Source organism: Emiliania huxleyi (assembly GCF_000372725.1).
Source record: "Emiliania huxleyi CCMP1516 unplaced genomic scaffold EMIHUscaffold_410, whole genome shotgun sequence".
NCBI classification, from domain to species: domain Eukaryota; phylum Haptophyta; order Isochrysidales; family Noelaerhabdaceae; genus Emiliania; species Emiliania huxleyi.
In genome coordinates, this window is record NW_005198899.1 from 34293 (window position 1) to 46792 (window position 12500).

General features: G+C 63.0%; 6 protein-coding genes across 6 annotated transcripts in view; 3 read left to right on the forward strand and 3 right to left on the reverse strand.

Moving 5' to 3' along the window:
- EMIHUDRAFT_118586 (hypothetical protein) overlaps window positions 1–16 on the reverse strand; it is a gene marked incomplete at both ends in the record, with an annotated part of 3378 nt that extends 3362 nt beyond the window's left edge. Inside the window, one exon of the mRNA XM_005769684.1 lies at window positions 1–16. This exon is cut by the window's left edge and continues 455 nt beyond it. Within this exon, the coding sequence (XP_005769741.1) occupies window positions 1–16 (16 nt within the window).
- Window positions 17–2239: 2223 nt separating this feature from the next.
- EMIHUDRAFT_118587 (hypothetical protein) lies at window positions 2240–2605 on the forward strand (the record flags this gene model as incomplete). Its single annotated transcript, XM_005769685.1, has 1 exon — window positions 2240–2605. One exon carries the CDS (start codon window positions 2240–2242, stop codon window positions 2603–2605), a length of 366 nt encoding a protein of 121 aa, XP_005769742.1.
- Window positions 2606–4093: 1488 nt separating this feature from the next.
- On the reverse strand, window positions 4094–6022 carry EMIHUDRAFT_244131 (hypothetical protein; the record flags this gene model as incomplete). Its single annotated transcript, XM_005769686.1, has 3 exons — window positions 4094–4361; window positions 4439–5046; window positions 5192–6022. The coding sequence occupies 3 exons, from the start codon at window positions 6020–6022 to the stop codon at window positions 4094–4096; spliced, it is 1707 nt and encodes a 568-aa protein (XP_005769743.1).
- Window positions 6023–6754: 732 nt separating this feature from the next.
- Window positions 6755–7971, forward strand: EMIHUDRAFT_458987 (hypothetical protein; the record flags this gene model as incomplete). Its single annotated transcript, XM_005769687.1, has 4 exons — window positions 6755–7277; window positions 7351–7469; window positions 7537–7653; window positions 7837–7971. The coding sequence occupies 4 exons, from the start codon at window positions 6755–6757 to the stop codon at window positions 7969–7971; spliced, it is 894 nt and encodes a 297-aa protein (XP_005769744.1).
- A 407-nt stretch (window positions 7972–8378) lies between these two features.
- On the forward strand, window positions 8379–9660 carry EMIHUDRAFT_75779 (hypothetical protein; the record flags this gene model as incomplete). Its single annotated transcript, XM_005769688.1, has 6 exons — window positions 8379–8507; window positions 8573–8680; window positions 8759–8797; window positions 9072–9191; window positions 9245–9375; window positions 9408–9660. Coding segments are annotated over 6 exons (780 nt in total), but the record flags the coding sequence as incomplete, so codon positions are not given.
- A 436-nt stretch (window positions 9661–10096) lies between these two features.
- On the reverse strand, window positions 10097–10961 carry EMIHUDRAFT_244134 (hypothetical protein; the record flags this gene model as incomplete). Its single annotated transcript, XM_005769689.1, has 3 exons — window positions 10097–10155; window positions 10229–10389; window positions 10915–10961. The coding sequence occupies 3 exons, from the start codon at window positions 10959–10961 to the stop codon at window positions 10097–10099; spliced, it is 267 nt and encodes an 88-aa protein (XP_005769746.1).
- Between the last annotated feature and the right edge of the window lie 1539 nt (window positions 10962–12500).

The window sequence follows — 12500 nt, forward strand, 5'->3', positions numbered from 1 at the left end:
CCTTGCGAACCTCCATTGTGGCCCCGGTCGAGCGTACCATACTCGACTGAAATCAGAACCCAGAGCAGAGAGCTGGCACGACCGCGACGAACCTGCCAACGAGAAGTTGTTGCCGACGGACGTCCGTTCGTTACATCTCACTGCACATGGAGAATATCACAGGGGGGCCAGAGGCAGGAGCTCGACTCGCCGTTATGAGCCCGGCCCCTCCCTCCCCTCAGCAGAGCAGGCGTGAAACCGTGCCGGATTTCACGCAACCCATACCCCGGAAAAAATTGGAACCCTGGCGACCCGGTTTGCCGCGGAAAAAGATAGCGATACACAACAAGAACATAAAAAGAAGAATCCCAAATCTCTTCGCGCGTAGTTCCACATCGCAAGAAAGGACCCGGGACCTGAGAGAGAGAGATTTTAGAAAACCAACAAGAAATCACGACTCTCACAGTGATTTGGGCTCGGCAGCTTGTCAGCCCTCAGCCGAAGCTGGGGCCGGTCCCGTAGCCGAGAGAGCCCGCGCCGATGAGTTCGACGCGGTCGGGGGGCCTTGCGGAGAGGCCAGCGAGGTGGCGATCGCTGTACTTCATGGTGCCCTCGGTGGGGCGGCTGACAAGCCAGAGGTCGATACTCTGGACGACCCATAGGATACCACGAATGCCTGAAGGAGAGGGAGGCGAGGCCAGAGGCAGGCTCAGCTGCTCTCCGGGTGATCTCGCTTTGGTGGCCGAAGGACCTGATGGTCCTGTCACATTCGCGTTCCGAGTCGTGGGGGTAGTAAGAAGAATTCGGGAAGAAGTCGAGTCAGCACATCCTTGTAGTACAGCGGACCACCAGGCTCGCCGGCAGCATCCGCAGGGAGGCAGCATATGAGGCACCAGTCCTCTGGGGGGGCGCGGGGGGCCCCGGAGGCACCGTGCGCCGCGCAGCAGTGCGGAAACGGGGCTGCCTCCGGCTCTACTAGTCTCTACTAGTACCGACTTCCCGATTAAGCTAAGTTAATCAGAGGGCAGATTTGGAGAGATCTCGAGGAGTACACACAGGTAGACCCTCCAACCACCAGAAAACTCCAACCTGATCGGTCGTACTGACCGCCGACAGATCACTCCAGACAGCAAACAGGCCGACGTCTGCACGCGGCCGGCCGGGCGAGAGGCTTGACACGATCCGACCCTGCGACCGTGACGCTGCTGCTCTAGCTATCAGACATGCACTGCTGACTGCTGCCACAATGTGCGACCGGTGCTGGCCCACTTGGCGGCCTTCCCCCGGTCAGTGGTGAGGCGCAGTTCAGAGCTGTCGATGGCGCGATGCCGCACTGGTCCCACATTGGTGACACGATACCACCAAGTTTGCCGGTCCAAGAGAGAGGCACCGGCGCTGTCCTGAGAAGGTGCGTGGTCCCTCTTGACTGCCCATGCGCGCGAGGCTGTGTAGGCATAGCCTCGAGAGTGCCAGCAGCCAATCCGAGGCGACGCGCATTGCGCCAGAAGCGTGCACGCAGCTGGAAGGACACCTTCCTACTGGCCTACGATCAGGTCGTCACTGAATGCTGGATACTAAGGCCGCGAGCTATGCGGGTGATCAATTGTGCAGCATGGCACGGTCAGCAGCGCCGACAGGCTGTCGCAAGGCGTGCGTGATAGCGTGGCCGCAAGTACGCCGAATTCCCATGAAAACAAGTGAAAAATCGCGCAAAAAAGAAAAATATCCCGACGAGAAAAAAATCCCAAGTACTCCATTAGAGAGTTGTAGGTGAGGGAAGGTAAAAGAAAGAAAGAAAACAGAGACCCCAAGGGAGGGATGGGAGGACGGCACGCCGCCACCACACAGGGATTTTAAGGAGAGGACTAGCCGTCGCCCACCCTTGGGCGTCTACCACTTCCTATCTCTCTCCGCAGTTTCTCACCAATTCTCGCAGCGACCTTCATGCCACCTCGCGTTCTTCCCACTCTCGTCGTTCTCTCTCCTGCTGTCTCTTCCCCTTACTCATCGCTCTCCTCGGAAGCAGCGAGAGCAAGGCAGACGGCAGCGTTCTTCCCCTTACTTACTGCTTCTCTTATGGGAAACGGTGAGGGAAGGTGGAGGCTCGCCGGAGAATTCTTCTTTCGGCATTCTGGCCTAGAGCGCGCTGGGACAACTGAACGCTGCTCGCCAAAGGCTCGCCCCAGCCTCTCGGGTTGACTCGGCCAGACTAGAACCCCGAGAGCGTGGGAGTACCTCGCCAGTGTGTGTATGTGTGTGTATGCCGTCTCCTCTGCTCCTCCTCCTCGGGCTGTCCCTCACCGACGCGCTGTTGCTGGCGCAGCGGAGCGGCGCTGAGGTCATCATTCACGGCCGCAGGGTGTCCGCTTCGGACGCCGTCTTGGCAAACGCCGGGCAGTGCATCGAGCCCATCGACCCAGTCGCTGGTGGCGCCGCCTTCTTCGCCGCAGCCGCGCTAGCTGCGGTCGGCTTCAACACGCAGCGCAACCGCGACGACTCGCTGCGAGAGGGCGGCAACGTGCCTCGGCGCCGAGCGCTGACGTGGCTCGGCTTGCAGACAGGCGCTGCCTTCTGCGTGGGCCCACAACTCACGAACCCTTGCAGTAACGTCAACTCGCTCGAGTAACGTTGGCCGAAAAGGAATTTCAACGCCAAGCGCTTCAAGCACGAATCTCGGACCTCACGCCTATTGCGTTGTGAGCGCTCCAGCGAGAGCAGCGTGCGTCCCCAGCCAAGGCCAGACATTCGCGCTGAAGCGCGCCGGCTATTCTTGTAGAGCTCTATGTGTGGACCGAGATCCGAGTGTGCGTGTCAGAGACGAGAGAGAGGAGCGAGTGCGCTCTCTCCACAGAGTCCAGACCGCCTCCGCTGCTCCGCTCGCGGCAGCCGTAGGCCCCCCGGTAGCGCGCGCACAGGCCACAGCCGTAGCCGCAGTCACCTTACCTCTCCACGCCCGCACAGGACTCTTGCCCGCGTGGGGTTGGGTGTACGGCTTTAGAGGGTTATGACTTATGTTGGGGATAGTGCGTTTTTCCATTCGTGGACAAAGCAGATACCAGACGTCGGTTTCCCATAGGGTTTCTGCTGCGGTTTCCCATGGCGGTTTCCCATAGCCGAAAACCCAGGGGTCGGTCGGTTTCTGCGGCGCGCTCTGTTTTTTTCTGGGAACGTGGGATCTGTTTTCTGGGACACCCGCCTCGATTTCCCGTGGGATCTGCCTGTGGGTCTGGTTTCTGCGGTGTGAAGACATCTCCCGCTTCGTCCTAATGAGCTCATTCCGGCCAATGAACAGGTGTACCCCCTCCGATTTTTTTTCAAATGGGAACCGCGAAAACGGAACGGGATCAGAACGATACAGCGATAGAGAAGGCGCCGTGCGACAGACAGCTTCCCAGAAGCCGCGTCGTCCCTCGCCGTCACCAACCACAGACAGACAGAAGCCGTCACCTACATCTGACTCCCACCCACTCCGGCGCCCGCGCCCCACCCCGCCCCACCATCCCCACCCCGCCCCGCCCCGCCCCGCCCCGCCCCGAGCCAACCCTCCGCCCCGCCCCGACCCGACCCACCCATCGAAAATAGGGGGCCCCGACAGCGCCCGAAAACCACCAGTGAGGGATTTCGCTGGGGGGGTGGGGGGGGGGGGGACTCTGAAAAGCTCGCATGTACCTCCTGCGAGTGCTGTGGTCGCCGCAGACTGGCTCCGACTTGACGGCAGCATGGACACGTGATGCCTTCATGTCGCCGTCGAGTCAAAATCGACATGCGAGTCGATCTTTGGCCCGCCAGAGGTACATGCGGCGTTTTGGGCGACAACAGCGCTGCGACCGCGAAGTGGCGGTGGACATGCTCCCATGTTGCCGACGCGGCGCCGGAGTGGCCGGCGCTGCTCGCCGCGACCACGACGGCTACTCCGATGCTCCGGGCCGACCCGTCCTACCCGACGGTGGCGCTCTTCCACGTCTCGCGCTCACGCTGAGAAAAATTCTGAAACGGCGCGTGCAGCAGAGTCGCCGACGAGTCGGTCCGAAAGAAAATCAGATTTTTTTCAGCAATTGTAAACAAGTGAGGGGTGTAGAGGGACACGAGGGCTTTGGCGCTGATGCTGCAGACCCTAGCAGTCAAACTTATCTCTGTGGAGGTGCCGCTCCAGGGTGCCTCTGCAGGCGCGAAGCGCGAGGTGGACGTCCATGTAGCATCGAATGAGGCTCAGCGACTCCCAGACTGCTCGCTCAGAGGCGTGCACCTTCCGCGCCAGCTCCTCTTTGCTGGGCTGATTGTCGAGCATTGAGAGGTAGTCGCGTCGTAGCTCGAGGTCAGGCAAGATGGTGCAGACGTGGCCGGGGTTGTTCTCGAGGGGCGCATTCTGCAGCCAGAGGTTGCTGCGAGGGGAGCGAGCAGGACAGAGCGGGTGGTTGACCGGAGGCGCACCACATTCCTACTACAGTCCGTGCGCCACCTCCAGTCGACGCCGGCCAGTTGGGCGGGGAGCTTCAGGCGCACGATGAGCCCCAACTTCATCCGCAACAGCTCCTTGAAGAGGCTCTCGAGGACGGCGAGCGTGAAGCCGCCCCGCCAGCCGCCATGCTTTGCTCGCCCCGCAGTCGGGCGGCCAGGACTCCCAGTCAGCCTCGCCCAGAAAGGCACGACGTGCGGGTTCACCATAGAGACGATGGCGAAGGAGCAGCCAAAATGCGCTGCGAGGTATTGAAGAGGCATGTCGGCCTCAAAACTGCCATCGCGCATGCCGTTGGCCGAGGAGGCCTCGTCGTCGCCGCCAAATGTGCGCAGGGAACCGTCGGGCGCCTTCTCAAGGAGCGCGGTCTTGTCCATGAGTCCTGGCACGGCCGACGAGGCGCAGATGGCGGAGGCGATGTCCACATTGGGCGCATCGCGATAGTTGAGCATGAGAGGCGGGCCGTGCCCGCCCCCTGAGTGCCCAACGCGGAATGGCGTGGCGGAGATGACCAGAGTGCGGCCGGAGCGCTCATAGGCCTCAAGAAAGGTGAGTCCCTTGGTGAAGAACTTGAGCTGCTCCCGAAACGGCTCCGCGTCGTATATGAATCCCTGCTTAGCGCGGCGCCAGATCTTCCACCAAGTGGACCCTAGGCGGGGGAGAGGGGGGGCGTGGTGAGAATGGAGGCAGGGAAGGAGGATCGTGGTGCCTGGTCCCAAGGCGGCCTTGGAAGGGTCCATTCTCCGGCCCCATCACCCGCCACAGAGTCTCAAACCCCTCGTCTGTCTGAAAGAAGTCGCGCAGCTCGTCGTCGGTCCAACAGCACGCGAGCGAGCCGACGATCGAGCCCGCGGACGCGCCAAAGATTACCGACGGGAGGCAGCTGTGTAGGAAGAGCCCCTTCAGGATGCCGAAGTGGTACGTTCCGAGAGCGGCACCACCGCTTAGCATCAGCGCTGGGTTGCCATGCGATGCTTGCTCGCGCTCTACGGCGACGAGCGTGGCCTCCGCCTCTGCCCTCGACGCGGTTTGACCGGTGCTCTGCAGCCAACGAATCGAAGTGCAGACCTCGCTGACAAAATTCTGTACGGGTAGCTTTGGTCCGGTCCGCGCAAATAGGTAGTTCTGCTCCCGATTCACGCCGTACGCGTTTGTGACAAGGCAGCCCTGCAGAGCGGCAATGACTGCTGGAACGTCATTTCTTGCGCGAGCCTGTGCGAGGCGCGCAGTCATCCTCGTGACAGCGTTCGCGTCGAAGAGCCGAGAGTGCTGCTCGCGCCGCCAAGCCATGCGGCCCTCCTTCTCGTCCGCTGCCTCGGCCAATGCGAACCACGATTGGTAGTCTTTTGCATTGTCGAGTCGTTCGAGGAGCGCAGAGATGTCGCCCGGCCGCAGGGCGGACTGAATGAGGTCGACCCCGCGAATGAGAAGCCGCACAAGCGCATAGCATACCAGGTCCACCGCCATCCACAAGATGAGGAGCACGAGCACAGGCCACTTGAGGACCCGCGAGGAGCCCATTACGACGCACTCGAGGATGATGGACCATAAGATGGTCTGCAGCAGCAGGGACTGGACGTCGGACATGCTGGAAGTTCCTCACGAGGGCGCGCACGGTGTCCTGCCTAACGTTGTGAGAGCTGCGTTGGTTCTGCGCGAGGGCACTCTGGGACGCAAGCACGGCACGTGCAGCACACGCGAGGACGGTCGAGCACAATCAACCAGGAACGGAAAAAAGCCTATACGATTCAAATGGAGAAGGAATGCCTTCTCCCATCCCTCCTTTGGGTTGTATGTGTTTTATTTCTTTAGGGACAAGGCGCAGAACACGGCTTCCACAAGAGCCGCCGTCCGAATTCCCCTGCTCCTCCATGCTCCATCACCCGCCCCGCCCCGACCCGTCTTATCTCTTGTCGCAGTCTCTCGCCAACCCGGATTTACCGACAGACTCACTTTTCTCTTTTGGGCCTACAGAGCACAGTGTGAATACGTTTCCACCGTATTCCAAAAATTTGCCGAAAACCGACGCACATGCGCATGTGCATGTGACATGTATACCACGTTCCGGATAAAATGTTCTACTCTCCGCGAATTCACAGCCTTGAGAGAGATTTTTAGCAATCAATACCAAAGAACTGTGTTTTGTTGTCAGCCTTGTGCACTTGTGATGCCTTTCCCTGAGAATGCACACAACGCCTCGTGTGTAATGCCCTGCGTTCCGCGACTACCCCTGTCTCCTCTCTCTCTCCCCTGTACGTTAGGTACAGTACAAGAATTTGCCAAAAAGAATTTAGACAAAAAGAAATCTCAATCGCCTCAATGGCGACGGAGGGCTTGCCGCCTGCAGCTCTCGTGACGGCGCTCAGCTCCGCTAAGGTGCGTTTGCAGCTCTCTGCGGCCCGGCTGGACGCCGGCGCGGCGGACGAGGACGAGATCAGGGTCACGCAGCAGGAGATGCCTCACCTGACTGGCGGCGTGGTCTGGGAGGCGGCGAGGCTGCTCGAGGCCGAGCTGCGAGGCATGGACATCGACTGGCCGCGGGCGCGCGTGCTCGAGCTCGGCTCTGGGACCGGCTGGCTGGCCCTGCAGCTCGCACGGCGCGGCGCCGCCGTCACCGCGACCGACCGGCGCGGCATGCTCGATCTGCTCCGTCGGAATGTGCTGCGCAACCAGAAGCGGTTCCCGTGCACGGAGGAGGAGGCGCGGCGCGGGCGGTGGACCGCGCTCGACGTCGAGGTGGTCGAGCTCGACTGGGAGGAGGAGGGTGTGCTGGCCGGCGAGTCGGCTCACGGGTCGGCTATGACTCGCCCCCTTGGACGCATCGCCTGCTGCTTGTCGTGTGGTAGGCGAGTGGACCTGGCCGTCCTCCGTGCTAGGAGGTGTGCAGCACTGACTGACTTGTGGTCGTGTGGTAGGCGAGTGGGACCTGATCGTCGGTTGCGAGGTGCTCTACCTCCGCGAGTTTTACGAGGCGCTCGTGTCTGTCCTGGAGCGGCACTCACGCCCGTCCACGCGTGTGCTCATCTGCTGGCAGGAGCGGAGCAGCGAGCTCGCCCCCTTCAAACGCAATCCAGAGTGAATCATGGAGGGTCACTTGGTAGGAGCGGACGCAAGAAGGCCGCCACCGGCAGCCAGAGTTCCTCGAGCTCGCTGCCGCCGCCGGCCTCTCGCACGAGCGCCACACCACCCTCCGCACCGGCGCCGGCGCCGCGGTGCACGTGCTGCAGCTGCGGCGCCAGACCGCAGTCCCGACTCTGCCCGCCACGCTGCTGCCAGCCAGCCCGCCCTCGCCGCCGCCCTCGCCGCCGCCCTCGCCGCCGCCCTCGCCGCCTCCGATGCCGCCGCCGCCGCCGCCGCTCCTGGCCTTGGGCGGCGCGGACAGCGACAGCGACGATCCGGAGGGAGGGCGGCCACCGGCGGTGTCGCTGGGTTGCGGGGGAAGCCCCGCGGGTGGGTCGGCCGACGGCGGACACGAGCCGCTCCTCCTCTCGCAGACCGGCAGCTCCAGCCTGCACGCCATCGCACAACGGACGTGACCGGGACGCGTCCCCGACATGTGCATGCACATGTGCTCCCTAGGCACCTTTAGCGTGCACGACTTTCGACTCAACGCGCGCGGAGGAGACTTCAGGCTGAGCGAGCCCGCTGCTGCCGAGGGCGCGGGCGCGGCCGGCGCGGCGTCGGCCGGCGCGGCGTCGGGCGGCGTCGAGATCGAGAGCGTGGCCGACATCGAGACGCTCGACGAGCTCGGCCATGGCGCTAGCGGCGCCGTCTGCCGCGCGCAGCACCGCGGTGGCAAGGACAGCGCGCCACAGGGTCAGCGGCTGTGAGTAGGGACTGTCTTCCGCGCGCGGCACCGCACCACGGGCGCGGTCTTTGCGCTCAAGCAGGCGACCTCCCCACCGAGGTCCCCTCTCTCCCCCCGGATCTCCCCCACATCTCCGCGCTCAAGCAGGTGACTGTCTTCGAGCCTGCCAAGCGGCTGCAGGCGGTCTCGGAGCTGCGAATCATGCGCAAGCACCGCTGCCCGTGGCTGGTCGCCTTGTACAACGCCTTCTACGAGGAGGCGCGCGTGTACGCGGCGGTGGAGCTCATGGACGCCGAGAAGGTTCCTAGAAGGTTCCTACACGTTCCTAGGCGCGCGTGTACGCGGCGATGGAGCTCATGGATGCCGGCTCGCTCGCCGAGCTGGTCGAGCAGCACCGCGAGGCGGGCGGGCTTCGCGACGAGGCGGAGCTGCGGCGCGTGGCTGAGCAGATGCTGCGCGGTCTCGCCTACGTTGGTGATTAATTTTAATCATTAATTAGGCGCGTGGCTGAGCAGATGCTGCGCGGGCTCGCCTACCTGCACGAGCAGCGGCAGGTGCACCTCGAGCCATCTCTCGGCTGGACCTCGGCTGTCGCTCGGCTGGCTCTCGGCCGTCTCTCTGCGTACCTCGGCTATACCTCGTCTGTCTCTCGGCCGTCTCTCTGCGTACCTCGGCTATACCTCGTCTGTCTCTCGGCCGTCTCTCTGCGTACCTCGGCTATACCTCGTCTGTCTCTCGGCCGTCTCTCTGCGTACCTCGGCTATACCTCGTCTGTCTCTCGGCCGTCTCTCTGCGTACCTCGGCTATACCTCGTCTGTCTCTCGGCAGGTGCACCGCGACCTCAAGCCGGCAAACGTGCTGCTCAACTCGCAGGGCGCCGTCAAGATCTCCGACTTTGGGATCTCGTCGCAGCTCGAGGCGACGGGCGAGGGGATTTGCTCGACGTCGGTCGGCACTTTCGCGGAACGTTCTCGGAATGCCCCTCCCAGGCGACGGGCGAGCTCTGCTCGACGTTTGTCGGCACCACCTGCTACATGTCGCCCGAGCGTCTGCGCGCAGAGGCCTACTCGTACAGCTCCGACATCTGGTCCTTCGGCCTCATCCTCCTCGAGCTCGCCAGCGGCGCCTACCCGTACTCCACCTCCGGAGGCGAGACTCGCCGAGATTTGCCGAGATTCGCCGATACCAGCGCCTTGCTCACCCCCCCCCCCCGTACTCTACCTCCGGAGGCGCATTCTACCAGCTGCTCGGCCAGATTGCGGACGAGCCCGCGCCGACGCTGCCCGCCGGGCACTTCTCCGCCTCGCTGCGGGACCTGCTCCGCCGCTGCCTCGACAAGGACCCGACGCGGCGCCCGACGGCGCAGGAGCTGCTGAGCGACGCGTGGCTGGCGAGCGGGAGCCACTCCCATGCATGACGAGCATGACGCACGCCGAGAAGTGCAACCGTGAGGACCACGGAATGGGGTCGCGAGTCCGCGAGGTCGAAGCACTCGAGGCACTCTCAGCACGACGGAAGAGGACAGAGGAGAGGACACATGCGTACCCCGTGATGGCTGATGCGAGATTCGAGACGCTCGGACCCACAGGTGGCACAGCCGTTGGGCGCTGCACAGCGCTCAGCCGCTCAGCGCTCACCGTACACCGAAACGGCAAGGCTCAAAGGCAACGCGGGGCCAGAGGCAGAGCGCGCGCGCGGCCGGCCGGCGGGCGGCGCGCAGTTGCCAGTTCGCCTTTTCTTTGTGGTCGGTACGGGTCATTGTACGGTACACGCGCGCACAGAGACGCACGCAGCGCACAGAGACATGTGCATGTGCATGTGCATGTGCATGTTGTTGTGTGGCACACAACGAGCTACGCGGCAAACCACTCGCCGCGCGTGCGCTCCTCTGAGCCGTAAACGGTATCGGAGACTCTAGAGCGTCGCCGCTCACACGCCGGCTACTACCTCTTCAAGCCTCGCCGCCAGCGTGTCGAGATCTACACCAGCCACGTCCTCGATCTCAGCTTCCGTCATCCAGTCGCGCAGCACGTCGGGAGTGCTGGCCTCTGGCAGCGTGGCCGCAGCTCCCTTCTGCCCCACCTCGCGCGGCTTGAGAAACGCCGACTCGTCCTCGCGTGGCCGCTTGCGGTCGATCGGTGTCGGCCTCTTCGCTATCGGGCGCCGCGTTGGCGAGGCAGCGGCCAGCGCACACGGCGGTGGCCGCCTCCTCTCGCCGATGGCTCCCTCATCAGCCCACCGCCGCCGGGCAGCCGCCGCACCTGTTCTCGCCTGGAGAAGATCTGCGAGGCTATTGCCGCCGCGGGGCAGCGCAGGAGTCGGCGGCATTTGTCGGACAGCGTCTCCAAGCAGAGAGAGAAGGTCCACCCACCTGCCGCAGTGATCAAACAGCAAAAAAGAATTTTAGCCTTCCACTGGGCACGCGACTGGCTCGCACTGGCACTAACACAAAAATTTTAATGCGGCTCCACATACCACATACACAAACTGGTGGGGGCGACCCTCGCATCTCCACGCCCGGGACACGGGCAGGAGCCTCTTCACGGCATTCAAACTTTCAAAGAGCAACCTGCACCCCACTCCCTCCCTCCCGGACCAGAAGCAATCAAAGCCCTTGTGAAAAGGAAAGGACACGACGAAGGACAAGGGTAGGCGCGAAAAAGAAACACACAGGGCAGCCCTAGCCAGGCCCAGTGTGACTGGGGAACGCTGCGACATGTGCTGGACGCGCGGCCCACTGCCCGACGCGCTTCACAACCTCTTTGAATCTATCCCTCACATAAATCTATCTGCGCACCTTACTTTGAAGTCTCCCCCCAGGGGACCGTGGCGACAAAGGATGGTCGCTCCGGACACTGGCTCGCCAACGAGCACGGGGGGAGATTGATGCCGCATGCCACGATCGATTTGTCACGGGAGTCGGAGGGCGTCGATTCAGCAGTAGTCTGGCTTCTCGACGCATTTGTTGGCGCCTTTGTTGCAGCACGCGCCACTCTCGCACCACTTTGGGGATGGTAGCTTGCCGCACGACTTGCCGATGGCCTTGCCCCCCCCCCCTCGGCAGTCGTAATTGGAAGGGCAAGACGGCGGCGGCGGCGACGGCGACGGCGGCGGCGGCGGCGGCGGCGGCGGCGGCGGCGGCGGCGGCGACGGCGGCGACGGCGGCGACAGCAGCGGCGACGGCGGCGACGGCGGCGAGGCTGGGGGGGTACCGTCCTCACGCTTGTAGCATTTCAGATGGGTTGACTCGGTCCATGGTGTGAAGCCAGAACCTTTGTATATGTTGCAGCCACGACCGTCAGTATCCCATGCATATCCCTTGCATCCGTCGAGATTGTCACACTCGGATTCGCAATCTGCCTTGCTGTATGTGTTGGCAGGCGCCAAGGCGGTATTATACACTGCTTTTGATTCACGGTCACTGTATCCGCATCCTTTTTTTTTGCATTCGACGCAGCCATTGTTTGCGCATTCCTTGGCACATCGGCAGTTTGATTCGGGCCAATATCCACCACCGCCATAAGAATACCAATATCCATCTCCGTGGGCCCACGAGTGTTTGCAGCGGTTGGTTGCAACACGAGAGGGGTGGTTGCAAGCTTCGCAGGGCGAGGACCACCTCCTGCAGCTCTACTCGATGCCACCGATACCGGCGGCTCCTGCAGACCCTCACCGGGGCAGCAGACGCCCGCTCGCGCCGCCCACGGACTCCTCTGGAGAGTCCGGCGCCGGGCGGCCGACGGTCCTTCCCTCGGATCTGGAGCAGATGAAGGTAGTCGATCTGAAGGACCTGCTGCGCCTGCGCGGTCTCACAGCATACAGGCTCGACACTGGTGCGAACTGGCGCGTGCTAGCACTATCAAAAAAAAGAATTTTGAAAGAAGGTCCACCCACCTGCCGCGGCAGGGTTCCAACTTTTTCCGGGGTATGGTATGGTAGCCTCGCGGCCCAAAGGGTGGGGGGGTATGGTCCTGACCGCCCATCCCCGGTCTCCGGGAGGCTGGGTCTGTCAGCAGGCGGGGGGGGTATGGTCTCGAGGTGGGTTGCGCGAGAGTACCATACCATACCCCGCAAAAAGTCCGAACCCAGTGATCAAGCAGCAAAAAGCAAAAAAGAATGCTGTGCGGTTATACACAAACTGGTGGGGGCGACCTTTGAACGTGTGGGCGGCAGCTGTCTGTTTACAGGCGCTGGCCGCCCGCGCGCGCGCCGGACCGGCTCCGGCACGTCCGGCGCTGGGCGGCGCGCGTCCACACT